Source organism: Aspergillus eucalypticola, assembly GCF_003184535.1.
Source record: "Aspergillus eucalypticola CBS 122712 chromosome Unknown BO83scaffold_31, whole genome shotgun sequence".
Taxonomy (NCBI): domain Eukaryota; kingdom Fungi; phylum Ascomycota; class Eurotiomycetes; order Eurotiales; family Aspergillaceae; genus Aspergillus; species Aspergillus eucalypticola.
In genome coordinates this window covers 293,089-319,721 of record NW_020290305.1, presented here as the reverse complement: position 1 = coordinate 319,721, position 26,633 = coordinate 293,089, and the positions used below count along the sequence as shown (strand labels likewise).

The 26,633-nt window shown below is 48.7% G+C and overlaps 11 protein-coding genes across 11 annotated transcripts; 7 read left to right on the top strand and 4 right to left on the bottom strand.

The window, feature by feature from the left end:
* Positions 1-1,517: 1,517 nt before the first annotated feature.
* BO83DRAFT_382012 (class I SAM-dependent methyltransferase) lies at positions 1,518-2,667 on the top strand. The gene has a single exon (XM_025532127.1). The coding sequence runs from the start codon at positions 1,607-1,609 to the stop codon at positions 2,576-2,578; it is 972 nt and encodes a 323-aa protein (XP_025383895.1). The 5' UTR covers positions 1,518-1,606; the 3' UTR covers positions 2,579-2,667.
* Positions 2,668-3,001: 334 nt separating this feature from the next.
* Positions 3,002-5,655, top strand: BO83DRAFT_346445 (2-deoxyglucose-6-phosphate phosphatase; the record flags this gene model as incomplete). The annotated part of the gene is made up of 7 exons (XM_025528779.1): positions 3,002-3,098; positions 3,152-3,173; positions 3,225-3,334; positions 3,402-3,852; positions 4,415-4,629; positions 4,697-5,098; positions 5,152-5,655. The coding sequence occupies 7 exons, from the start codon at positions 3,002-3,004 to the stop codon at positions 5,523-5,525; spliced, it is 1,671 nt and encodes a 556-aa protein (XP_025383894.1). The 3' UTR covers positions 5,526-5,655.
* Positions 5,656-5,803: 148 nt separating this feature from the next.
* On the bottom strand, positions 5,804-7,814 carry BO83DRAFT_346442 (Zn(II)2Cys6 transcription factor domain-containing protein; the record flags this gene model as incomplete). Its single annotated transcript, XM_025528778.1, has 4 exons — positions 5,804-6,854; positions 6,909-7,413; positions 7,466-7,564; positions 7,628-7,814. 4 exons carry the CDS (start codon positions 7,812-7,814, stop codon positions 5,825-5,827), a joined length of 1,821 nt encoding a protein of 606 aa, XP_025383893.1. The 3' UTR covers positions 5,804-5,824.
* Positions 7,815-8,076: 262 nt separating this feature from the next.
* Positions 8,077-10,086, bottom strand: BO83DRAFT_369369 (translation initiation factor eIF2B subunit gamma). Its single transcript, XM_025529858.1, has 2 exons — positions 9,674-10,086; positions 8,077-9,586 (listed from the first exon to the last, which is right to left on the bottom strand). Exons 1-2 carry the CDS (start codon positions 9,852-9,854, stop codon positions 8,178-8,180), a joined length of 1,590 nt encoding a protein of 529 aa, XP_025383892.1. The 5' UTR covers positions 9,855-10,086; the 3' UTR covers positions 8,077-8,177.
* A 214-nt stretch (positions 10,087-10,300) lies between these two features.
* Positions 10,301-13,632, bottom strand: BO83DRAFT_455410 (glycoside hydrolase family 71 protein; the record flags this gene model as incomplete). The annotated part of the gene is made up of 3 exons (XM_025537030.1): positions 10,301-11,810; positions 11,886-13,497; positions 13,549-13,632. The coding sequence occupies 3 exons, from the start codon at positions 13,630-13,632 to the stop codon at positions 10,522-10,524; spliced, it is 2,985 nt and encodes a 994-aa protein (XP_025383891.1). The 3' UTR covers positions 10,301-10,521.
* An 812-nt stretch (positions 13,633-14,444) lies between these two features.
* On the top strand, positions 14,445-15,275 carry BO83DRAFT_431112 (uncharacterized protein; the record flags this gene model as incomplete). Its single annotated transcript, XM_025535559.1, has 1 exon — positions 14,445-15,275. One exon carries the CDS (start codon positions 14,445-14,447, stop codon positions 15,273-15,275), a length of 831 nt encoding a protein of 276 aa, XP_025383890.1.
* Positions 15,276-16,879: 1,604 nt separating this feature from the next.
* BO83DRAFT_382008 (uncharacterized protein) lies at positions 16,880-17,304 on the top strand. Its single transcript, XM_025532126.1, has one exon. The coding sequence runs from the start codon at positions 16,888-16,890 to the stop codon at positions 17,158-17,160; it is 273 nt and encodes a 90-aa protein (XP_025383889.1). The 5' UTR covers positions 16,880-16,887; the 3' UTR covers positions 17,161-17,304.
* Positions 17,305-17,501: 197 nt separating this feature from the next.
* On the top strand, positions 17,502-19,725 carry BO83DRAFT_382007 (DUF4246 domain-containing protein). The gene has a single exon (XM_025532125.1). The coding sequence runs from the start codon at positions 17,592-17,594 to the stop codon at positions 19,677-19,679; it is 2,088 nt and encodes a 695-aa protein (XP_025383888.1). The 5' UTR covers positions 17,502-17,591; the 3' UTR covers positions 19,680-19,725.
* A 1,896-nt stretch (positions 19,726-21,621) lies between these two features.
* Positions 21,622-23,740, top strand: BO83DRAFT_346435 (MDR family MFS transporter). The gene is made up of 6 exons (XM_025528777.1): positions 21,622-21,883; positions 21,951-22,278; positions 22,329-22,400; positions 22,450-22,956; positions 23,018-23,178; positions 23,239-23,740. The coding sequence occupies exons 1-6, from the start codon at positions 21,653-21,655 to the stop codon at positions 23,641-23,643; spliced, it is 1,704 nt and encodes a 567-aa protein (XP_025383887.1). The 5' UTR covers positions 21,622-21,652; the 3' UTR covers positions 23,644-23,740.
* Positions 23,741-24,223: 483 nt separating this feature from the next.
* BO83DRAFT_322644 (uncharacterized protein) lies at positions 24,224-24,864 on the bottom strand (the record flags this gene model as incomplete). Its single annotated transcript, XM_025527903.1, has 2 exons — positions 24,224-24,440; positions 24,512-24,864. Coding segments are annotated over 2 exons (570 nt in total), but the record flags the coding sequence as incomplete, so codon positions are not given.
* Positions 24,865-25,230: 366 nt separating this feature from the next.
* On the top strand, positions 25,231-26,130 carry BO83DRAFT_431108 (uncharacterized protein; the record flags this gene model as incomplete). Its single annotated transcript, XM_025535558.1, has 3 exons — positions 25,231-25,601; positions 25,651-25,879; positions 25,939-26,130. 3 exons carry the CDS (start codon positions 25,231-25,233, stop codon positions 26,128-26,130), a joined length of 792 nt encoding a protein of 263 aa, XP_025383885.1.
* Positions 26,131-26,633: the final 503 nt, after the last annotated feature.

Sequence of the window (26,633 nt, the reverse complement as noted above, 5' to 3'; positions counted from 1 at the left end):
GACCTCAGTGGTTCTAATATAAGTAGTATAAAGAACTGGACAGTCACATGCATTCGAATGACAGGCCCTATTCTGTGGTTGTTTTGAACATTGAATGGTGAACGTCGCATTTCCTGCCCAGGTATATAGTTATTGAGGGAAAATGGGAGTTTAACATCATTGAAGGCAAGAGACTCGCGAATCTACAACTAAAGTCCCACTATATGTACACTTCGATAATCTCACTGCCCGCACGAGCACAAGGCGAGGAGTCGCGATGCGCCATTCGTGCCTGGTAAGCACAGCGAGGAGACAGTCCGCTGGCTGGACGAGATCCTAACGGAGCAAAATGACTCTGAACAGTAAGTCTGTCCTTTCTCTTCTTCGGCGTCCTGTCTCTCAATGGTTGCTCTGACATAAGTCCTTACTCGATCCAGTGCAGCTGTCCCCGGTGTCGCTGCATCCGTGCCCGGTGAACTTATTGAAAGTACAGAGAAAATCCTGAAGAAGTCACTGGCAAGTGCACCAATAAGATGTTTTTGTCCTTTCGTTTACATAGGTTGTTTGCCAACCCCCTGAGCCAGTCCATATGCCTCACCGAGCCATTCAATCGGTAGATTGCACACATTTTGCATCTCACGGGGAGAGGAGAGATGGTAGATAATACCAAGCGAGAGTATGATGCGGCACCATCACTTGCTTCGAGGGGGAGAGTAACATCCAAGCACATCTAACCATCTCGAATCTAGCGCTGAGGGAAGAAGTCGGGGGGGTCGAAAAGAAGAGGAGAACCAAGAAATGGAACAACGACCAAACAGTTAGTACGGTCCAGGGGGGTGAAGAAGGAGAATGAGCCTATTTATTGAATGCATGGTTATGCATGGTTACTCAATCAGCCTCATACAACTGCATATCTGACTCGCACGTGGGCTGGAAGGCTACAGTAAGCTAGCAACCCATCATTGCAAAACACGAAAGGCATAATATCAATACATTCTTGAACATATATCTCCATCTGCTGTCCGTGGAGAAGCTGTTCATCTTGTTCGTTTTACTAGTCAGTATTCTAGAATGAGTTATATATCTGTATAGTGAAATTATGCCAAGAACATCACTTCCACCCCGGTATAGAAACATCTCCACCAGAAGAGCCGTAGGTAACTGCCACGCGCAGAACACGAAATCAAGTAGCACCAGTAATCAATCTAAACCCACCCCGGCACATGTCCGGAGCCATTAACCCGATAAACACAGATAAATCCACTCTCATTCGCTATATCGCCAGTCTCACTGCAACCCGACCGTTAAAAGTGGACCAACCATAAGCGCTAAAGGCATGGCATTTCGTTAGCGAGAAACAACCGGCCTCGGCTTCCGCCGAACATGCGAATCAAAACTAAAGTACTCCGTATTTACCACTTTCTAAGTAGTCCAATCGTAGCTCCGTCATATCCACCATGTGAAAGGATATAAAACTCCGGATTATAGTGGCGTGACCCTCTCGTTTTCTCCTTTTCTTTTTGTCTTTTTTGTCTCTACTCTTCTGACGTTTGGGAACACGCCGCCGTATTTGCTTATCCCTTGCAGCCACACCACACCACAACCCATACACAAAAAAGTAGTAACAATGGGCTCTATTGCCCCCGACCTCCCCATTGAGGTGGACCACGACGACGACGCAATCAGCCTAGGGACCGAATCCTCCACAACATCCCTCAGCTCGAGCGTACTCAAATACGAATACAAGCATGGCCGACGCTACCACGCACATCATCTGGGAAACTACCCGTTTCCCAACGATCAGCCCGAACAAGACCGACTAGACATGGTGCACCACATCTTCTACCGACTTATTAACAACCGACTGTTCCTTGCGCCGATAAACCCAGATGGGAAACGCATTCTAGATATCGGCACCGGCACCGGCATCTGGGCCATTCAGATGGGCGACGAGTACCCGAATGTGGAGCAGATCGTAGGCAACGATCTCAGTCCGATCCAGCCATCGTGGGTACCGCCGAATGTGAAGTTCATTGTGGATGACGTGGAGAAGGATTGGATGGAGAGTGAACCGTATGATTATATTCATTGTCGATATATGGCTGGTTCGATTCGTGATTGGCCGGGGTTGATTCGGCAGTGTTATGAGAATTTGAAGCCTGGGGGTTGGTTGGAGTTGCAGGAGAGTGTGAATACGTTGTATTCGGAGGATGAGAGTCTGAAGGCGGATAGTTATATGGTGAAGATGATGGATGGGTTGAAGGAGGCGTGTTTGAGGATTGGGCAGACGATGGATCCGGCGCCGGAGTTTGAGAAGTGGGTTGGTGAAGCTGGGTTTGAGGCCGTGCATACGATGAAGTTCAAGTTGCCGATTGGGAGCTGGCCTAAGGATGCGAGGTTGAAGGAGTGTGGGAGTTTCATGAGGGTCAATTTTGTGGAGGGCGTGGAGGGCTTTACGGCAGCGTTATTTGGGGATGTGTTGGGTTGGGAGCAGAGTGATATTGAGGATTTAAATGCCGGGGTCAAGAGGGAGTCGTTGAGGAAGGATATTCATCCGATTTTCGATGTTTTGGTTGTTGCGGCGCAGAAGCCGATGTAGTTGGCATGATTAGATGGATGCGTTTTCTAGGTCAATTCTTTCCAATGTATGGTCAATATGAAGCAAGTATATGTGTGGATCAGGTTTCCTTTGATAAACTTCAAGCTGTTGGCTATTATGCTGCCAGATATGCAACTACGGCATCCTTCATTCCAGAGCATATGTACTCAGACCTAGACCCAGACCCAGTGATCTATTAATAAAGTCGCAGTGATCTACAAACAAGATCCAACTTTAAATTCTAACCATATCTCATGTTTTGTCTTAAGAAGTGTCGGGTCGATTACCTCTTTAGTAGGCGGGAAGATACCGAATCAAGTAATTACCCGCTTATCAGCGCCACGTCTCTTAATATAAAGATGTAGCTCGATAAACAGGGCAGTTGAACCCCGTATCGTCAATAAATATTTGTCATAATTCAAAATGTCACCTGAAACACAGTCTTCTGGAACGGATGTATCCTACACCTTCGCAGGAGTTCTACTTGACTTCGACGGCACTATCATCGACTCAACAGAAGGTAAGCCAAGCATTCCTATACAGATTCCGAGGAGAAATCTAACAAATACGCAGCAATTGTCGAGAACTGGAAAAGGTATATCCTCTTTGACACACATCAGGGACAACAGCCTACTAACAACCACAGAATCGGCAATGAGTTAGGCATCGACCACGAAGAAATCCTCCGCACCTCGCACGGGCGACGAAGCATTGATGTCCTACAACGGCTAGATCCCACAAAAGCGAATTGGGAATGTACGTGCACACACATTACCTCCCATATTTGATCGTAGGTGACAACTGACCTGAAATTCAACATTAGATGTCAGCAAAATGGAATCCCAGATCCCCACCCTCAGCAAAACCCCCGCCGTCGAGATCCCCGGCGCGCGCAACATCCTCGAATCATTGAGCAAATTTCACATTCCCCACGCCATTGTGACGTCCGGAACGAAAGCATTGCTAAATGGGTGGTTAAACGTTCTACAACTCCCACAACCGCAACATGTTACTGTCGCCGAGGATGTCACGCTGGGAAAGCCGGATCCGGAGGGCTATCGCAAGGGAAAAGCGAAGATTCTGGCTTCAAGGGAGAATGGTGATCAGGGAAAAGAGGATGTCTTGGTGGTGGAGGATGCGCCGGCTGGTATTCGGGCGGGAAAAGCGGCCAACTGTAAGGTTCTGGCGGTTGCGACGACGCATTCTGTTGAGGCGTTGAAGGAGGCGGGGGCTGATTGGGTGGTGAGGGATTTGAGATTCGTGGGGGTGGAGAGGTGTGAGGGGGGTTTTAGGGTTGGGTTGTCGGAGTTGTTGTAGAGGGGTTTTGATTTTAGAAGGTTTATAGAGCTTGGGAGCAATATAGAGATAGATGACCTGAGTCAATTTTGCATTAGACCTAAAAGCGGGCTTCGGCGCTTAGAAATGCATTATTCTGTCAGTGAAAGATAGGAAGACACGAGGAACACGAGAAACTGATTATAATGGGTGATAAATAGCGAGCCAGTAAGAAGCTGGGAGGCTGAAGCTAAGCATAGACACAGTTTAAACTAGCGGCACTCCATCCGAAACTAGTCAATCCAGCGCATTCGGCGAGCTCGGCGAGCCTCGTGTCAGACCGTCCGGATAGCCTCAAAGCCAGAACTGCTTAGAAATTCCACGACGTTCTTTGTTTTCTTGGTAATTGACAAAGGCTGCATATCTTGAAGAATTGAATATAAAATGGCAAGAGTTACCCATCTTGAATGTCCCATACACACTCAAACAACACACATCCAATACAATAAATACCGCAGCAACTCAAACCACTCAAGCACATTATCCAACGATGTCTCCTAGAGTCTTCATCACTGGCGCGACCGGCTATGTCGGTGGCCAAACAGCTGTCACTCTCATCGATGCGCACCCCGAGTACGATGTCGTGGCACTAGTCCGAGACCAAGAGCAAGCTGATAAGCTCAAGAGCCGCTTTCCGAACATCAGCACCGTCATCGGAACCCTCGATGATGATGCAGTTCTGAAGGAGGAGGCTGCGAAGGCTGATGTTGTGCTGCGTAAGTCCTGGTCTCTGTGGCCAAATCTCATCAAAAGTCATCCACTAATCTTGTCATACCGGCACAGAAACCGCCAGCTCCGACCACGTTCCCGCAGTGAACTCCCTTCTCGCCGGTCTAGCATCCGGCACTGGAAGAGGCAAATACATTCACATCTCTGGAACGGGTGTTCTCAACGATATGTCTACTGGACCTGGAAACCCCACCTCAAAGATTTACGACGATGTGAAAGATATTCATGAGATCATCAACCTGCCTGCCGAGGCACTGCACCGAAATGTTGATGATGCTGTTATCACCGGTGGAGTGCGACTGAATGTTCCCACGGCGATTGTATGCCCGCCGACCATCTATGGTGTGGGTGAGGGGCCGATCAAGAAGCGCAGCATGCAGGTTCCGTTCTTGACTGAGGCTATCCTGAATCGGGGTAAAGGGTTTACTGTTGGGAAGGGAGAGAACCTTTGGGATTGTGAGTTTCCTTCTACATCTCTGAAACTTGAAGATAGACTAACTTTAATGCAGATTGTCACGTCAGCGACGTAGCCAAAGCATTTCTCGCCCTAACTGAAGAAGCACTGAAGCCGAACGGGGGATCAGCGACCTGGGGCCCTGAGGGCTACTATTTTGCAGAGGCCGGCGAGTTCTCATGGAAGGGCGTCAGCGAGAAGGTCACACAGATTGCTCACGGAATTGGAAAGCTTGCTACTGCGGATATAGAGACTTTGGCCGTTGAAGACGCTATCAAGTTCCATCCATGGGCGCCGGTTCTGTGGGGTGGAAACTGTCGCAGTCGGGCTAGTCGGCTGCGCGCTTTGGGCTGGAAGCCTGAAGGTCCCTCTCTTTGGGAGGCTATTCCTAGTATTGTGGAGTTTGAGGTTCGCGCCCTTGGACTGTGAGTTGTGGATAGGTTCTTGGCAGTTGAGGGTTCAGGTGGGGTTTCTTAGATGATTCGGCGGTAGTTGGCTGTGTTTAAGTCATCATAGAGTTCAATGATCATGGCGCACTTATTGCATCTTTCAAGACTTGTATGACGGGACCGTCGTCTAGAGGATGAGGCCAAAAATATTGTTCCAGTAGTACTTTTGCCTTCGCATTAATCAAATCCAAGTCGACCAAGTGTGAGTGGCGGTTCTTGATTACTTCTGGTAGCGGTTATGGACAGCAACCGGCTTAGGGGAATTTCAGTTCCGCAGCTTCAACTTCGTAAATATTCCCTGTAGACACATCTAAACCCACCGTCTTTGCAGCGCTGGCACGGCTTCCCCTTATCACATCGCACCCTCCGTCGTCGACACATGTCGCACGGCTTCTGGCGCATGGAGAACACGTGCACCCTTGCTTGGAAAGCCGCACTGGCTCCAGCTGAGCCGCAGCTCAACCCACTTTTGACACAGTTCTGACAAGGGTCATCCTTATCACACTTAATCTTCTTTGATCGGCAATGACCACAAGGTGCCTTCAACTTCTGGTTTGATGTGGGAGAAGGGAAAGGGACTGATTTTGTCCTCTGCGCTCGGCTCTGCAGCAGAACGTGGGCTTCACCCCAGACCTCCTTCCCGGCCATCTCACAAGCAATATCTAGCCAGAGCACCATCCGCAGCTTTTCTTTCACGCAGCTCCACTGCACGTTATCTGAGACATACATAACCTCAGCCAAGCTCTCGATGAACCAGTATCTGCCTGGTCCATTCCCAGCTGCTATACCGCCCATCATGAGGATCCACAGAAACAGGATATCGCCATTTTCCAGGACTGGCCAGGTGTCGAGAAGCTTATTGGTATCCAACTCTGATTGTAATGAGTTCGCCAGTGTTTCAAACGGAGCTCGGACGCCAGAAAGTGGAAACGTTACCCCGATACTGTAAATACTTGTCGCCAGTCGACAGACTTCAGATATAGCTCCAAGTCCTGTGCCAGTAATCGTCCCTATGCTCATCAGATGATACTGAGCTAGATTGCGCTGGTCGCAAATTGCCTGGGGTCTGTATGACGAACTACGTCCGGAAACGTAGTCGTCAATTGTTGCTGTGTAGACTTTCAGTTCCTGCATAACTTTGCGGAGTTCCGGATCAAGATCGATTGTGTCGAGGAGCGTTAAGCGATTAGCTGTGTTAGTAATGCCAAGAAGAAAGTGTCTTTCTATCTCGGATTCACTTTGACCAGAGAGTGCGACGAACGGAAGTGGCGGAGGAGAAAGTAGTAGTGTAGAGTTTACTAGTACCCGGCTAAGGGAAATGTGAGTTTCTGATCCTGGATCCGGTTTGGGGAATGTTGCTTACTAGAATGCTGCGGCGGCAAGACCAGGCGTCGTAACTTGAGCAAGGCCACCCCTTAAGGATATCATTTTGTGAAGACCCATTTGATGCAACTGATTGGGTTCTCTGGCACTGTGGACATCCAACCATTGTAATCCTTGCAGCGGGGCCTGGAATGGAGACTGCTTGGACCACTGGTTGTGATCATGAAGTAACGGCTTTTCGACCATCATCAAGACTGCCAGGATGGTCGCATCAGCAGTTGCTCGAGCAGGATCGTGTAGTGCTTCATTTATCGAAGTTATCGTGTCCAAGTAGTATTGCCTCAAATACAGTACGACCTCTTTGGTGGATGTGAGGCTAGCCATGTTGGCCGAGATCAGGCCATTGATCCTCTCGTGCGACAGGGAAGACAGTACTATGGCCTTGAATGCGGCTTGGTCGTTAAGTGACATAGGAAACCAGTACTGGAGATACGGATTAGACACATTGCGTGACGGAAGTACACGAGGCGTCATGATGGCGAATCCTATAAATAAATGAGCCTTGTATCGGCGGATCCACACGATATAGGAACTTACGATAAGAGAGAGCCCGCCTCACGAGCCGTGGTGGAAGAGATGTTGGGAAGACGTTTAAGGGAACGAGGTCCGCTCCGGGGTAGATACGAGTGATCTCGCCTGCAGAACCGGGTCATGTTAGCTGTGGCGTTGGCTACACGTCTGACGAGCGCGTAGCTGTACTATGATCGGTTTCTTCCTCCGTTTCCACTACACCAGTGGATAATGGAATATCGGAAGACATATTAACGTTGAAGGGTAGAAGATCACGGTCAAGTGTGGAACGCTCCATGAGCTCGAATGGAGGTGCATCCAATAGGGACGCTAACATTTTATTGTGAATAGTGTGGATGCCACTATCAAATACCATAGTGGACGGGAGATCATTGAAGGATTCATGACTTTATCTCAAAGCCAAGATTATAAATGGTTGATCACGTGTGGTCATCATGGAGTAATATTCTAACCTGTTATAACCAAGCGGGTTTAGGCTGGATACGAAGTTAGGCCGGAATCGGAGAAGGTCGAACTGGGCCGGCTGTTGACTGTCAGACACTACAAAGGTACTAGACTCCGCAGGTATGGTAGGTTATATTATTGGCCAAAAAAGGACCACTGTCCACTAGGGACGTAACTTTTCAATGTTCAATGTCATTCGTCTATCTCATCAAGACATAAGCAGGGGTATGTGAAATATGTATCGAATCAGTCGTCACTGAACTCATCAGCACACTCAATCGTCGAAATCCTCCATATCATCCATTCCCTCATCTCCTTCATCATCCAGACCTTCGAATACCATGAACTTCTCGTTCTTAGCATCCGTTTCCTCCGGAACGACGTTGGCATCCTGGACTTCGCAGTCCTTGAGGACAGATTCACGCCCAATCCTAGCTCGCCGGCCAATGAGACAGCCAGTCAATTGAGCCCGGGACTCAACTACTGCTCCATCCATTACCACGCAGCGAGTGAGTCGTGCGCCACTGGAAATATGGCAGTTGGGCCCGATAACACTCTCCTTAATGACACATGTTGGCTCCACGGTTACATTCTCAGCAAGCAAACAGTCACTCTTCGTAACCGTGCACCGTTGGGCTACGCCCTCCGGATGGGCAACCTTCTGGTTATGCGCAAAAGGCGATGCTGTCTGACGACCAACTTCTTCAATCGACTCCAACTTGGCCAGCCGAAGTGATGTTGACAGAAGGATAGCTGAACTGTCAACTCGTCGGACAAATGGTGTCGATCCTTGTTGGACATAAGCAAGGATTTGAGGATATTCCACAGAGTGTGAAGCCGCACTGCTGACCTTTGTAGAACTTATGTTCTTGAGGTCAATCTCATCTTCCACCAAATCGCCGTCGTGACTTTTGTTGTCGTGTTGACTCTGATCATGGAAAATCTTATTCATCCCCAGCTTATCCCCTAGACCCTTTTGCCACCCCGACTTGGCCCAATAGCCGATAAGATCCTCACTCACTGATTCCAGCTTCTCCTGGTGGCGAGCTAGATCCTTGACCCAATACGGGAAGACGTAGAGATGCGCATCGCGGTAACTAGTCAGCATCTTGACCTGCGCATACTTCTGAACTAATGTATGGCGCACAAGAAAGCCCTTTTCCTGTTCCATCCTCTCTTTCACAGTATCCATAGGCATTGACATGAGTAGTTTTGATAGACCAAAGCGCAAGGCTGATGGTCCGTCAACAAGATGTGATACTACCGGAGCTTCATCCTGCCCAAGAGGCGCAACAGCCACAAAGTCGGTGGCCTCACCCTTTACACTCTCCTCACGACCTACTGTCTGATAATATACGGCAAGCCCGCCACGACGGCCACCTTGCTCCCCACCCGGGCCATCAGGGTTCCCTCCCAGAGCTCCCTGAGTGACCAACCACGCCTCTAGTATAGATTCACCCGGGATATCACATATAAGGTCGCATGGAAGAAGAAGGAAGTCTGTCTTGATGCATTCTTGAACTTCCGGAAGACGGAGTAGTTCGGCTGTTCCCATGGTCATTTCGAGGTCTTTCGGGGCCACGACGGACACGGAGGGGGCAGGAAGCGATGTGAGATGCGGGTTTTGCTTTAGAGCGGCTTGAAGGGGGGCGAGGGAGGATGGGGGCGTTATTAATGTGATGTCTAATACGAGCCGAGCCGCAAAGTTAGTCATTGAAAGATCTCCGAATGAAGACGGGGGGACATGTTATTAGTTAAACACAAACGTACCTGTAATGCCTGATCGTTTGCAAAAGTCGATTGGATAGAACACCATGGGCCTGTTTGCTATAGGAATGAGACTCTTCGGGTACTCCTCCGGGTTCGATGTGAAGGTGTTGAGAGAGACGCCGGGGCCACATAGAATGAGGGCCTGAAAGCCCGTCGAGGGCACCGGAGCCGAAGATGGCATGGTTTCGAGACCGATAAACTCCGAGGGAGCAGACTGCGTATGATGCGCCTTTGAAACGGACCACTCTATCACTTGGTTGACCCCGCGCCGCAGTAATGAGATCGTGGGGGTTTCGACACCTGCAACGCGACTGCGCTCTGGAGAAGTTCCAGTCTGTTGTGTCAAATGCTAGGTAGCACCAGGATACTCAGATACCGCGTTCCGACTAGGCACTGGGGGCTATATAACCGGAGATTGCTCGACGAGGTCCGTCGCGAACCAACTGATGCCGTAAATGGGAGCTGAGTTCGGGGATGGTCACGTGCTGATAGCGGAATGAGTCAGGATCGGGAGGGCCCGACATTAGGTTTGTGGATCCCGTGCACGGTTCATCAACTATGGTCTCCAGCTTCAATCCTAATCTAATCTTAAAATCCCCCGTTCTGAAATATTCCTTCATCACCCTGCAATGACCTCAGTATTAGTCGCGTCCGCTAATGTGAAGCACGCAGACACATCGATCTTCACGGAAGTTTCATGTGTTTACGTTTCACCCAAACCAATAGCCGCTTGTATGAGACCGTTGTAATCGTCCATCTTCTGCTCTTATAATACATGTTTGACATGGTTAATAACACATGCTTTATGAAGGGAAAATTGCGCAAGGCTATCTTGCATCAGGTATCTTTCAATAACACACCGACCTCACATCAGAGAGGTCATCGCTCCACGATTTCCAGTCCGATCCCAGGCTACTTATTTCATCATCAGTCAGCGCGCGACGGGCATTGGCAGCTTCTTCAAACTCTTCCGGCGTCCGATAACCGCCCATCAAGGCAAGTTCGAATATATCTAAGATTGCCGAATCTGGGTCGGTGGCAACGCCATAAATCGTACTGCCCAATGCGCCTGCATCTCCGATGAGCGACATCATATCGGCCAGTTGTTCCAAACCGTCCGAAATCAGCCTGATTTCGCCAAGAAAGGGGACAACCATTAAGACGCCAAAGATAATCTCCTCAATCATCGCCTTCTTTTTCTCTTCCGAGGCCTTATCGGCGACTTCAACCACCTCGCCCATGTTTGCTACCGCTTGAGCCAGCGTGAAGACGACGGTCGAGATGGTGAGAAGAACATCATTCATGCTTCCTCCATATGCACCAGTGGCCGACAGTATCTGGGTCAGGTATATTGTCCCGGTCAAATTATAGATTCCTGGAAGTGCATCCTCGATAATCGTCTGTGGGTTGGTCACGGTGATGTTTTCAGCCGGTAGAGGGTAACCCTTCAGCACACCCTTGTCAGGCTGGCATGTCTTGCCAGATCCTACGCCGCAACTTGATCCGACATTTTTGTCCCCGAATTGTACCCAGTTCTTTTGGATTCCGGTGGTGGCTGTGAGGTTGGCCCAGAAGGCAGTAGCGTTGATGAGGTCGTAGTATATTTCATAGTCGTTGTAAAGCTGCTCCACGTCAAACGGGCATGTGGTTGTGGAAGCGTTCACGCCATCTTGGGCAAAGGTACACGTGAAGAAGGCATTTCCGGCACCCCCAGGATTCATGTAATTCTCCAACTCTCCAGGAACCTCCTCGCGGATGTACTCCTGGTACTCAGTAAATTTGCCGCCATAGTTTGAGAGGATGTCCGTGTAATTGGTCATCGTGTCGGCGAGCATATCGGAAAGAACACCAAGAGCATAATAGTTCACACAATAGTCTTCTACGGAGCTTAGAGAAGACTTTAAACTGGAAAAGCTGTCGAAAGTGAGGGTGTAGTCGCACGTTTCGACATCATCGACACAATCGGAATCAGGGTCATCACTTGTGCACACTAGGTCTGTGCTGTTACCAGCAACGCTTTCCGAACATACGGGCGATGGACAGTAGCCTCGCTCGCAGGCAAAGTCACATAGACCACTGTCAGTATAGGCATCCATGGTGTAACCATATATGCTAGTGTTTGCAGTAGGCGGCACGTCTAAGGGGCCCGTTGCGGTACAAGTGCAGTTATGGATGGGACAGTAACCATAGGCGCAGGCATAACTGCACAAACCTGTCAGGTCACCAGTTCCTTCTCCAGAAGTACAAGTGTCGGGGGTGAAAGGTGACACAGTAGACGTTGCAAGAGCCACTTCTGTAGTGGTGCAGGCAGACGAAGGGCAGTACCCGTAGTTGCAAGAGAAAGCACAGAGACCCGAGTAGTCCTCCGTCATTCCAGCGGCAGGGTAGCCAATCACTCCCAGACTCTTAGGCAAACTTGCCTGGGGGCCCATTTCTTGGCACAGACAGGCTCCAACAGGGCAGTATCCTAGCGCACAAGCAAAGGAGCAAAGGCCGTTGAAGTTGCCTACCCCCCAGCCGCGGATGCACACCTCGTCTGCGAGAGAGTAGGTCGGGGTGGCTGAGATTGTGGTGGCCGACATGGCGCTGCCTACCCAGGCGTTCCAATTCTCAATTTCACTTGATGCAGCACAACCTGTGACAATTTCCTCGCCAGTGAAGCTCGCAATCGTATCGCCGTCTCGAGTGATAGCCACCTCGACACTTCCTGCCTGCACCGAAAATTCCACACTACCATGGTAGATGCCAGTCCCTCCACTGGGGGTACTATTCCATGACGCACCTAGGTCTGTACCCCCGACTGTCACCGAAATATCTGCTGAAGAGGCTAACAGAGCAGAGAAGAATATCCGATCTTGTGGGATTTCGTAAGGCCAGTATTCTAGTTGTAGTTCGCTCGCAGTATTACCGGTCGTCCCGCCATCTGACGTGCAGCTTCCCCGGACATTTAATCGGTACCATGCTTGAACACCTTCCTGTGTGATTGTCGAGATGTTGTTTTTATAAGTATCAGCGAGCCAGGGAAGGAACGCTCGCCAACCGTCGTGTGGCATGTTCAATGCATAGTTATACGGGGCCTGACCTGTTCCGAAAGCTGTATAGGTTGACTCAGCAAGCGAGGAGTCAGCGTCTGGAGTAGGGCCGATGTAGTGTGATTCACCAAAATCATTCCAGGAGATGATCTCAATGAACTCAGGGGCCAGAAACATGGCCTGGACCCAGCGGTCATACCAGAGATTATCACCCCGCCACAGCCAGTTCTTGCTGTATCCAGGCATGTTGGTAAAGAACCAGGGAGAGACCGGCATCATGTATGGTTTACCATCCAGAAAATCGATATAAGAGGCGTCCACATAGGTATTCATATCACTTGGACCGTACGGCCATGCCGCCCAACTGAACAAGCCATCAGCCACCCCATCTCCAAGGCTCACGGCTACTTCAGCCCCTACGGAGGACCAGTCAGGAATGAAATAGCACCCGGTCTTCTCTTTAATATCGACCCAGTCGTCTGCGTTATCAGGACCTTCAAATGTAGAGACAAAGGGCTTCGAGTCATATCGCCAATATGCTTTGGCCGATATGTAAGTATCTAGCATGTCCAGGACGTCGTCTTTGGCCCATGCCCCATTCCCTGCATAATCAAAGGAAAAGAAAAGGGAGAATCCAGTGTTCACAGCAGCTGAGAAAGCGTTCTCCAAAGATTGTGTATTGGTAGCATCTCCTACAGCGATGTTCATCGCAAATGCGTCGATGTTCGCGTCCAAAGCAAGGAGCATCTCATTTTGCCAATCATCGACCGTATAGCCGAGGGTATTGGAGACCTTATCGGGAGCTGTTAGTCCAAATATATCATGGAAAATCAAAGGACATACCATAAAATGAGCAAAGACTGCCCGTGAGTGGACCTCAAGTGACCAAAGCACGAGACATAAAATCACCGGAAGAAAGGGCCACATCATGATAGGTATGCACATATAGAGCTAACCTGTGGACAAATGAAAATTAATTAATTTCGATTCAAAGAGAAGAAGGATGTGTCCGAAGGAGAGGAAGGCCAAAGCCAATGAAAACCAAAACGGAAAAGTGGATGAGTTCACGGTTTGAACGAATGATTAGATACTGTTAAAGTGAGCGTAAGTGAGAATGAGTGACTGTGCGAGTGCTTGCGATAGAGCAGAGCATATAGGCATTTATTATAGATAGGCAAGCCTGTCACTTGTGGTCCATTTTCAAACAAAGGGAAAAGTCATCCCATTAACAGTACTATCCTTTGGTTACTAGCTAGCGTATACTAGTTGGCCTCCGTGGCTACATGAGGGATTAATTTGGAACGCCAATATACCGGCTCACGGCCATTCTCACCCCAATAGCCTCACAGATGCTCATTTAAGAGCCATATACTCTTATCTGTCAGATAAACGCTAGTATACTTCCTCCAAAGCAAATTGGTATCCACCATACCCGCGTTATTTAGTTTGATTGCATTTATTGAGGTTACATTGACTAGTAGTGGCCGGCGTTATGATCGGTTAGACGCCCTAATGAACGATAAGGCCTCGGGTGTGTGTCTGATTTGATCATGACAGAATTACATGCTGGTAGTGAAACAGGCCTTCTTGGAAGATACATAAAGATGCTAAGTAACTACGTGGTGTTCATATTCCCATGCTGGTCAGACTCTTGCCTTCTTTTATGACCAAGGCATTCCTCTCAATATCCTCCATTTCCAACAAGACTTTCATAATATCGCTACCAGAATCTGTCAAAAATGAAGCTGGTCCTGCTTATCTTCATGCTGGTTCTCTCTATTGATATGGCGAAATGTTCGAGGATGACCGGTCCATTTGAAGCGCTTTACTTCTACTATGCCTATCAGATCGACGCCGCAGCCGCAGCCAGAGCGGCCGAAGACGGGGTATCATATGAGGCAACAATAGGAGGTGACTGTATTGGTAAAGATTGTACCTTGGAGGCCTTTTTGGAAACGATTATGGATCCAAGTTATGCAGAGGATCTCACGCCAACTTCAACGGGATCCACTAGAAGCCCTGACGTTTATGCAACAGCCGAGGAGATTGATACATATTGGAACTACAACAGCGACGACTTACAAGCCGACGAAATTATCAAGAAAGCGCCATCGGGCTTTGCAAACCTGGTCAATGCGGTCGCGAACAAGATACAAGAGGCTCGAGCAGTTGTACCATCTGCGGATCTGGTAGAAAAGGCAACGGTGTCCCTGAAATGGGCACAGGCCGTGAGGCTCACCGAGATGGTTGTTCGGTATGGGGAGCTTGAGGGTGCGAAAGCGAATGCCTTTGCAGAAAAATACCCAAAAATTAACCTGCAGAGCACCCAACGAGTATTGGACGAGGACAGGACTGTGTCACCGTCACTGAAAATGGTTTACACCGATCTTGATTACGCGGGAATGGCAACAGAAGCAGCCGGTGGGGATCAAGCGAAACTGGTCGATACGTACAAGGAATTTCTCAACTTTGCCGAAGCTAAACCTACTGAAAGCGTTTACAGAATTCACCAAAATATTGTGAATATGTATCAGCGGGTGATACCGTCGCTCGAAGCAGGCTGTTCTTAAGAACGGGAATTTTGGGCAGTCGAAATTTAGTTACTTCGTCTCGGATTGTTGTTATTCTATGTCTTGATGTTTTCCTCTGTCATGTATCTGTCGGTACTATAGACATTAATCGTGTTCGTCACTTTCAACCGAACTCTAAGTTATATATTGCGCTTCAAGTTTCCATGTATCAAGCTTTGAGTCATTGAGGAAACTAGCATTCAAGATAGTCCAACTGATAGGGGCGATGAGGCTAGCTGGGATTTCGCGCCTGGACAGCAGATAGTACATGGGCTCTGTCAAGTGTACGCAACTCTCATGATGGGTCTATATAACTAGTTTAGCATGATATTTTAACTCCATTAAATGAGAATATGTCCAAATGATAACTGGACTAAGGCGTGTGGATTATTGAATGGCTGGGCTGCTGCTAGTTTGAGAGACTACTATTAGCTTGGGAGCCCAGGACCAGATGGCATGGAAGTAGCGATATAGATTACCGCGGAGTATCTTCGGCCAAAACAGGTCGCAAACTTGAACACCTTGGACATTGAAACGAACACCGACGGGGGCGCTAGTGCGTCGGTACCCCGAAGGTCTAAAGATATAGAGGCAAAAAATGGTTAGTAGAGTGGAAATGAGACCCTGAGGGTAACAGTCTTATCTCGTCGGGTATGGACGTTCAAGCGGATGCGGTATAGCGGCCCACTCCTACACCTTATCACCACGGAGGTTCTGCCTAACAAGGAACCCGTGAGGCGCGAACTAGACGGCCTACTATACCAAAAATGTAGGTCGTGCCAGCGCACTCTGAAAAGGGGACATGCTTCCTGCCTAATTGGGTCAGCCACTATGACCTGGATTATTACCTTCCAGGGATGCTAAATTACGACGATAGTGTCTACAACAGGTGGTAGATTCTTGCTAAGATAACATACTATGACTGAACCCTCCCAATATACATCTTGGGTGATGGCTCTTGTCGTTGAGGTGATATAAAAAGGCTAGATGAACGGGCAACGCTCTATAGCCCAACTGCCATGTTTCGGTTACCTCTCATGTTACACAATGTTAGTATTGCAGTCTATCTTCGTGAGCCTCACTGCGCTAGTTGCAACAACGGCTGCAAGCACGTCTTGCATGGATAGTATCTCTCACAATACCATTGCATTCTTTAGTGGTGCCGCTCTGACGTACGGCTCTAACTATACCGATGCATCGGATTGCGGCCTCAAATGCTCGAACATTCCTGCATGCCGAGCCTGGCTCTTCACCCATGGTGGCCAGTGTGAACTTTATCGACACACCCCGGTAGCTACAGCAGCCAACCCGAATTTCTCTTACGGCGTCTGCAGGCAGAGAAATAGCTCTTCTCATGCTGCCTCGCCTTCACTCGTGGCCTCATCGTCCCATCCTATCCAGCCTCCAGCGAAATCCTCATCTGCTGCTCGCATGGTAAGTAAACTCATAGCAACAAATGTGTGCCGCAAGCATTTCTCTTTTCCATAGCCTCACACTACTGTACAATATTCTACATGCGTTTCACGGAGCTGACTGAAAGCCTCTCATTTCCAGTACCCAAGTAACCCCGCTATCAAGCGACACCTGGATTCTCATAGACATGATAGCCATCATGCGCACCACTGGAACTAGTAACTGCGAAAGTCGGATTATTGGTACTCTGGGAGGATGGAGATTAGTGGAAAGCGTCCCAAAGAGCCGTACCTTCATTCAAGTTGTTACCTGTCTTGTTTCTCTTGTGCTGTTTGGTGTTTTTCGTATTCTACCTGTTGATGACAACTCAAATTGGTACCCGTCTGTGTTCATTGATAAGTACTTTGCCAAGCAAAAGGGGGAAATAGATATGGTCAAACTAGTTATCAAGAAAAGTGGGTTGGATGTTTGAATAGCTGAAAGCATTGGAAGGAGAGGAGGCGAAGGATTGACTGACCTCGGCTGGAGTGAAAATCTCAACATATTATCACCAGATCGGAGATAACAATAACAATCCTTACGTATGTCGGCACTCCCAGTGTTACCTCCGTTGTAGACGCTCGACAAATTAGTTCAATAAAGAATAATCTACCAGGTCAGTACCAATAATTCAGTGGTTCAATTTAGCGCCTGCCCATAATCATGTGCTTTGCCGTCTCCGCACCTCCGGCCGAAACAGGGCTTCCGTAAATATTACCGTGGTATCATCTTCGCAGCGCACCGCTAAAATACCTGGTCATTCCGCCGGTCATTCCGTCGCCAGGTAAACTACCAAAGAACTAGCCTACGACGCTTGTTTCTTTCTCTACCAGCACCCAGCATCGGGCTCGACTTGGGACAAACATGGACAGCGAAACGAAGCCCCCCTTGCACTTCAATAATAGTGGGTCGGGTCCACTTCGTGTTCCTGGATTCGATGGGATCCCCCTGGAGTATGAGTTCGAGATCGGCCAGCGCTTTACTCACGGGGCATGGGAGAATCGCAAAAGAAAACCATTTAGACTGACAGCACCTGAGGTTCATATGTTGCGTCTCATGGAGCGCATCACCGAAATTAAGGACTGGGACCAGGGGGTCTTTGATGAAGATACTCTCTCCGCATGGCGTGCACAGGGAGCCTTTTGCGCAGACCGTGACTCCGATATGAACCAAGATATTGACGTGGACCTGATTACTATGAGAACATGGCTCTGGTGCGTTGCGGAGCTACAGGATAAGGCCAGACTATTTCATGATACCGGTCATGTTGTTGTCCTCAATTCGGACTCTGGAGTATGTAAAGTCGATCGAGTCGTGACAGGGGCCCTGGTCCATCAACTACAGGATGCACTTAGTCAACTGCCCAGGTGTAGCACTCATGACTTGGTAGACCCATCACTTCATATGCTTATTTATGGTCGGACAACAGTTCTCAGTCATGGTGGTAGGGTTACCCTTGGAGGGACTCCTAAACTGTATCCTCCATCCGACCGGGGACAGACGGCACCGACGCCAGATCATCCTTTGAGTAAACTTGGATCTTTTCCCCAAGTGTTGAAATCAAAATGTCGACAATTCTCCTCCTGCTATCAGTGGCTACCTTGTGACATTGAATTCGCCGAGTCTTCGGGAACGGCGGTACGGATAGCATCGTACATCAATAACCTCCACCCAATGAATATCAGGGCATACGCTTCCATTGAAAAGCTTATCTCTCTGGCTATAGCGCCTTGGAATAACGTTCTGGTAAAGGGGTCTCAAGGTCGTACGCCCCGGCGGATCTATACATACGGTGTCTCGAACAGTGAAAAGGCCCCATTTGCAGAATACCCGCCTAAGGACCTATCGCCAGTTGTGTGGAATCAACAACTAACACGACGCGCCTGGACGTCAGAAGAATGGGAAAGTCATTGTGACAAGGTCAAAGAATATCTTCGGTTACCAGATGTGGATCCGAAATACCGCGTTTTCCCGCCAGAGCCCGATGATCCACCTCAGACTCAAGACCTTTTGAGTTTGATGACACCGGAAATGTGGGCATCTCCCCATAGTGTTAAGAGGATAGTAGAGGCGAAGTGGAGACGACTCCATAGGTTCTCTTACCCCGAGCCAGGCATTTCCTATACGTATGAAGACTGGAAAGCCGGGATGACTGCAAATCCAATTTTCGGTCCGTGGAAGTGGGAAGGTAAGTATGAGATGACTCACAATCATGAATACTACTCGGTATCATTGGAAGATGAGTTTCGGCAACAGGGCCTGCAGGTAATTGTACGGGTCTTCAGTATCGACCTGACGGCAAATGAGCCCCATTATCCCGGGGATCAAGACTTCCATGTGGACGGCATGCTGAACGAACATATTGTCGCCACTGCCCACTTTTGCTATAGCTCGGATAATATCACTGAATCCCGCATTTCATACCAACAGAATGATAGACTGAGTCTACATGGTCACCAACCGGATCCCTTGTGCATCTACAAACTTTACGGTACACCTCCTTGCCTGGCAGTTGGCGAGGAGCCAAAGGCTCTGAATCTTCAAACACTGGGCTCGGTCGCAGTCACTAGCGGTCGACTTCTCGCTTGGTCTAATACCTTGCGTTATAAGAAGCATCCTTTTTCTCTTCTTGACCCAAGTCGCCCAGGACATCAACGATGCGTCGTTTTGTGGTTGGTTGATCCCCATTATCGGATCTGCTCGACTCGAAACGTACCCCCTCAACAGCATGACTGGTGGCGCAATGCCGTTCTAGAGGACTCGACCTTGTTATCGACCCTTCCCAAAGAATTGTTTGATATGGTAATGAATGAGACAGGATCCTGGCCAATGGATTTGTCTGAGGCCTTGGCGTACAAGAAAAGGTCGGAAGCAGAGAGGGAGGGTGCCCGTGAAGCCCAGAAGTCGATGTTTCGAAACTATTCGTTTTGGTATGATTTAGAATATTGCTGAGCGGCTGTGTAGGGGTATACCCAAGGTTTGATAGCTCACTTATACTATGAGAGGGTTGTTCGTAAATTATGGGCATTTGCTCTCCTTCATTAAATTGGATGTGACATACTGTCTACCGGACGTGAAAATACTGCGCGATATACACTTGTAAATCTAGTATGGATTAAACAGAGACTTGATGCTGAGTACAATTTCTGGAAAACTCGTAATCTCAACTTTTCACTGACGATGGCCGTGAACATGTTAGCCGAATAAATTTTTAACTCCGAAATAAGGTAAGATCTAAGTCACGATGCGTGCTTTGCTCGCTTAAAGCCATACTTCTTATGTGGAGCCTATTTCAATTCACAAGTGGTAGGCGACGCCAAGGATTCATTTGCAAATGCCGCAACTGCTAAGCACCTCGCCAGCAGATGTTAAAAACCTGTAGAATATTATATATAAATATAACGTCCCGCAGGCCTAATAGATAAGATTGATAAGCTTGTCTATTTACCATTGAAGAGAGATTGTTGCAGATCAGTTGCAAGGGCTTTTAGTAGCAGCAGAATTTATACACAAATTATACCTGCTTTTATGGTTGGTCGCTTTAACTTTGCATTGGGATTGCTTATACCTGCTTGCCATCTACACGGCCCGTTGCTCGATAGCGACCGCTGCTAATGCCTACCAAGGCCGACCTTTGGCTTCGCGTAAAACTCCACGCACTCTAAAACTTGTCTGAGAGAGACTGGACCACAGATTCTTTCTACCTGCCTCTAATTGGCATGGTCAACACGCTTAATCGGCCTTCTCTGATTCCGCGGTCGCTACATTAGCCGGCGTTAATGGTAGCCGCTACCGTGCCCGTACTTGCAGACTGAGTCATAAAATTCGGTGATCGAAAGGGATCAGACAACGAGTATGTCATATACCTAAATCTCCGTATCCTGCCTAAATCATCGGCAAGTTCTAGTTTTAACCCCGAGTAGGAGATGTGAAAGGTCCATGAGGTAATACGTGGAGTCCCATCAGCCGCCGATCCATTCTCCGTTTCCGTCCCGCGGACATTCAAGCTTTCTCGGCATTCGGGGAGATAGAGCCCCGGCCTCGACTCGTTTCAGTTGATTCCTCATACAGAACCGTGGAATGAAGGAACGAAAAACTAGCAAGACAATAGGAAGTGGCTTTAGCGGTGCCGTGATATGGACAGCATGTTGCATGTTTTTGGGGCCATTTACTCCGCCAGGCTTCATTGCGGAAAACGTCAGGCCGTGTGTTATGTATGCACCTGTGGCTTTTTTTTCACCGCATCAGCCACATTTCAACATGCAATGCGAATGTTGATTATGTGTCATAATGATATTCTAGACAGGGGGCTATTATGCCTACCACCCCAGGAGAGAGCCTCGTGTGGGTTCGGGTTCCATCAGATTAATGTTTAGTCATTGATCGTCATTGACTCATCCGTTGCAAAGTGGGGGTATTCCCGCTCGGAACCCGATCAAGAAGAATCAGGGTTGCTTCCAATTCTTTGCTCTTATCTCCGGTGCCAAGGGCCGTGGTTGGCCCACGGCGAACAGTACTTACTCGAACCACACGTTATTTCTTTCCCTATGGAATATTCTGTACGATGTACGATGAACGGAGTACGCCCTCCGATCAGGCATCGGTCTGGCCAATAGGAGGATTTATGGCCCCCACCACGCTGCCAGTCATGCTGTGACAATGGCTGTGAAGTTAGCTCTTAGGGCTGCAAACAAACGGGGGCGGTTTGCTTTTCCCGTGGTCCACGTTCCAATAGAAGCTTCTACTAAGGGCCTGCGGGGGCCGTAAGCACCGACTCGCCGTGTCGTCGCAATCATCAGTTTCTTAAGTCCGAATTTAGTCTCGAAAATCCCGAAAGTTCTGCATGGTATTTATCTCCTTGGGTAGCTGCTACCCATCGCTAAAGATGTTTTTCTTCAGGGCATCGAAATCGGGCTTCCTACACCATGGAGAGCGCAAAACATAGTGAAGCGACGTTACAGGCGCAATCTGTCGCCATGGACGACAAGAGTCTACATGAAAATGTACACACCCCACCGGCAGAAGTACCAGTTCCAAAACCCGATGAAAAGCCCGACGAGCACAAGTGGCTCACAGGCCTCCCTCTTCTGATGGTCATGACGGCAGTCACGCTAGTGGTGTTTTTGATGTTATTAGATGTGTCTATCGTGTCTACGGTGAGTCTACTGCGAACAGTAATCGATGCAACCTTTGTGGTACGGTACGAGAGTACTGACTGTTCAGGCTATTCCTCATATCACGAACCAATTCCATTCGCTTGATGATGTCGCCTGGTACGGTAGCGCATACACCATTGCGAGCGCATCGCTACAGCCTCTTACCGGAAAGTTCTACGGCAACTTCGTTCAAAAATGGACCTTCCTCGGCTTCTTCTCGGTTTTCGAACTCGGCTCTCTCATCTGCGGTGTCGCTACCTCATCAAAGATGCTTATTGTTGGACGAGCTGTGGCGGGCATGGGGTCTTCGGGCATGGTAAACGGCGCGCTTAATATCTTGGCTAGCATCTTACCTATGCATAAGCGACCGATGTTCATGGGATTCATGATGGGCTGTGAGTGCTCCACTCCCAGCTACAAGTGATAAAGGCTGACACTGGAGTAGTTTCTCAACTGGGACTAGTATGTGGTCCGCTTATCGGTGGTGCATTCACCTCATATTCGACTTGGCGTTGGTGTAAGTGGTACTCCTCGTCCATTTCTAGAGATACTTCTAACCACAACAGGCTTCTACATTAATCTTCCTATTGGTGCCCTGGTCGGCATCCTTCTAATCTTCACTAACATTCCGGAACAACATGCCAAACCCAGAGCTGCGGAAGTCTTCCGGTCGGTGATTCTTAAAAAATTCGACCTCTTCGGATTTGTCCTGTTCGCACCCGCCGCTATTGAGCTGCTGTTGGCTCTCCAATGGGGCGGCAGTCGGTACCCCTGGAAGAGTTCGACCATCATCGGTCTGTTCTGCGGGTCCGCTGCGACGTTCGTCGTCTTCGGTCTCTGGGAGCGGCGCATGGGCAATGATGCTATGATTCCGGGACAGTTAGTGAAACAGCGCATTGTTTGGAGCAGTTGCATGACCATGTCGATGATGTTCGGAATGACCATGATTATTGCGTACTACCTACCCATCTACTTCCAGTCTGTGCGAGGCGAATCCGCCCTCATGAGCGGTGTCGACTTGCTGCCGAATATTCTATGCCAGCTGGTCATGGCAGTGCTCTCGGGTATCCTTAGTAAGTGGCCAGCATCTACGTCTCCTTCCTCTATTACCCCAGATCCCTGACATTACTCCAGCTGGCAGATTAGGATACTATCTCCCATGGGCCATCTTTGGCTCCATCATGACCTCCATCGGCACCGGTCTCCTGTCAATGCTCTCCCCCACCACCTCGACACGAGATTGGGCCGGCTACCAAGCCATTGTAGGTCTTGGACGTGGCGCTGCCACTCAAGTAGTACGTTCACTTCCCACATCCTTCGCCCACTGGAACCTATCAACTAACAAATGATGCCAGCCAATGGTCGCCATCCAAAACGCCGTAAACCCCGCTCAGATCTCCCCCGCAATGGCCATCCTCACATTCAGTCAAACCTTCGGCGGCTCTATCTTCCTCGCCGTCGCTGAGGTCCTTCTCACCGCAGGCCTGAGAAAGAAGATCCCCGAGTATGCACCGAGTGTCAATCCTGAGACTGTCATCTCAGCGGGCGCTACTGGATTCCGGGATGTCGTTCCAGCCAAGGATCTTCTCTCGGTACTAGTTGCGTATTCGAAGGCGATTGACGAGGTATTCTATCTGTGCGCGGCGCTTTGTGTGGTTCAATTTTTCTTTGTGTGGGGCATGGGGTGGAAGAATGTTAAACAGGGGAAGCAGGAGCAGGAGAAGAAGAAGTCGGGTGGGGAGGGTAAGGAAGTGGTTTAATTGCACTTTTGTTTCCTATGAAATGGGTTGGGTTCAATTGCATGGTTTTGCGGTGTTGCGTTAGAATATCACAGAGTCATAGTTGGCTTGATTAGCGACTGGTTCGTGTTAATGATAATTATCTCATCTCATGCTTGGCATTTTTGGCTGCTTATTGTACGGAAATGGAATTTGGTGACAGATTTACTCAGTGATTTTAGGAGGTAAACTCGTCGAAAGGTATGACTTTTAGTGGTGTAGGTAACAAATTGTCATTATGATCGCGATACTACTACACGGTTGAAACAGCAAGTTTGGGACACGCGAACACACACACACACACACACATGTATATATATAGAGAGAGAGGCAGGGAAAGATATTGAACATGCAAGCTATTAGAACAGGCAATGATGTTTCCAGTAATCGCAGCAGATACACAGGTAGAAGTAATAGAAGTAAAAGAAGGAAAGGCAACTTGCAGAATAATCTCAGAAATAGAGACAATGAAAACGGCCTAGCTGTCCCCAGCATTCAACGGCTACTAACTAATATGAAACAGGTATTCATTGGAAATTGCTGGTGAATGAATACAAAATGCCTAGTAGGTCTGGGCAATGGCTGTGAGTGCTAGTATGATCGGACCAAGATCGTCCATTGCATCAGGGTTAAGAGTGTCCCAAGGGCCGTACTGATGCATGACTAGGAATGGATTGTTGCGAGTGTGCCCAGTCTGGAGATAGTCAATGTAATTGTCGTCATACTCCGCCACAGATATGTAGATCTCGTGCCTATCCTGCGATATGATGAGGCGATGGCTAATATGATATCAACAGTCAGCTTGAACCATCCATTATATAACCAAGACCTTGTATATCTATCCACTCACGGTTTATTTCGGCGCTGCACATGGGGAGATGTGTAGTCTGCCAATAAGTTCGCTACAATTTGGTGGCTTTCCTGTATACGAATCTGCGTTTCCTTGTTATTTCTGATAAGTGGCTTGACCTCGACGATGGCTTTAATGTCCCCATTGCTGTCTGCGAGATAACCGTCTGTCCTGACCTGAAATTCCATGTTGGTAAATGTTGCTTTAAAAGCCATACGATGTATCGACCAGCCAACGGAGAGATCGAAATGCAACGTGAGAGAATCGAGGAATGTCAGGAGAGCAGTATTGACGATCTGTTCATCCTTTGTCGGGGGATACAGAAATTCATCTTCCGGACGGATAGGGCTCCATTAAGTGCGGACCAGTGGTGAGGAGACAACTGACATTGAATCAGACTCGTCATCAAGAAGGGCAGTATCAAAGTTAGGATCTGGATTGGTAGGAGGCGATTTCGTGAAGTCTGGTTGGGCTGGAGGCTGGCCCGTTTGCTGCTTCGAGCGCGTCCTATGGGCTACGGGTGTGAATTGAACAGTCACAGCGGTCACGGGCATGTCACGGGAGCAACCCGAGTTGTGCCTCCGGCGGCTGCAACAGCGCGAAGGCGAAGACCTACTCTCCCCACTAGTCGATCGCGAACGAAACTATAAAGTGGTCTTCTTCTTAACGTAAGCCAGATATTCCGTTCATTTGCGCTGTCATCGTTTAATTTCATCACCATGAATCGCGCCACCGAGCCAAGAGACCGTTACAATCTCCGCAAGGCCCTGGCCCTCATGGAAAGGGAGATCAAATTACTCATAGAGACAGACACCCATGTTCTTGATCAGGGTATCATGAAACGGTACAAAGTCCGAGCATTACCGCTGAGTCTCCATGCTCAAGACGCTCGCGCACCCAAGTTTTTCACCCCTTTCGAACCAGAAAACATGCCGGAACCTACGGCGGAGTATGTCGACCACGAGTACAACACGTCTTCTACGCTGTCACCGGGCGAATGGGGATGGACTATCTATCTTTACCTTGACGCGTATATCCACGAGCTACTGGTCAAATATCCTGAGGTTTGGCGGATGTGGTCGTGCAAGCAGTAAGTCCTCAATCCTTTGACTGGGTTTCCCAGCTGATGTTTCCGCCAGGGTGGGAGATTATGATTTCGGAGACCTCTACCGAACTTTCGACCCTAAATTCGGATCGCTGGCGATCTGGCATGTTTTAGAATCCTCAAGGCCGCATATCAAGTGCATCATGCACAACAACCTCGACTCTGATGATAACTACCTCCTCCGTGGGGAGGTGTTAACTGTCATCCGCATTATGCTGGGCCAACTGAAGCAGAAGATCTTTGTAAATGATATGATTGCACCGGTAACACTATCCTTTACTGCCTCGTCTACAGATATATGAAGCACTAATGATGTTGCCAGGTTCTACTGTTTTCGTTGAATCGACGGCGTCCACGCGTCATTGAGGCATACTTTGATGGGCAGGAGCTGGTAGTACGCCGCACCGAACCCTATGATTTTCAATACTTGAACACAGAAGGGTTCAAAAAATTTGCGCAATGGTTCCTTGGAGAACCCATCGGCGATACATCAAAACGGGCAGTCCGGACTTGATGCGCCGGTCAGATGATGCAAGATGTTGGATTATGGTGTTTTCATGGTTTGATGATTTGGATGCAAGTTAAACAGTTCTGCGTAGTTGTTGTGCTCAATGTTCTTCTTGGTGTGATCTATAGCCATAGTATAGCAATCCATCAAGTTTTCCATGTTTATTCCTGCCATCTGACAGACTTCTAGTCACCTAATCAATGTCATCTGTTCCGGGTAAGTGGAAGCCATATGGCAAAGCATAGAATGGCCGCGGATGCGCCTTGCCTGAGCACCTCGGGGTCGAAGCTTTCGCTGTTAATATAGTATTAATGTCTTATCGTTGAGGAGAACGGATACACGAAGCCCCGCCCACTACTTGACGTCGATTACTACCCTCCCGCAATGCTGGCCTGACTTTAAATACATATACACCTCCTTGGAGCCATTGAGAAGAAATACCTCTTGTCAGTCGGGGATCAGTAAACGCCGCCGGGGGTCGACCGATATATTGTGTGATGTGTTGCACG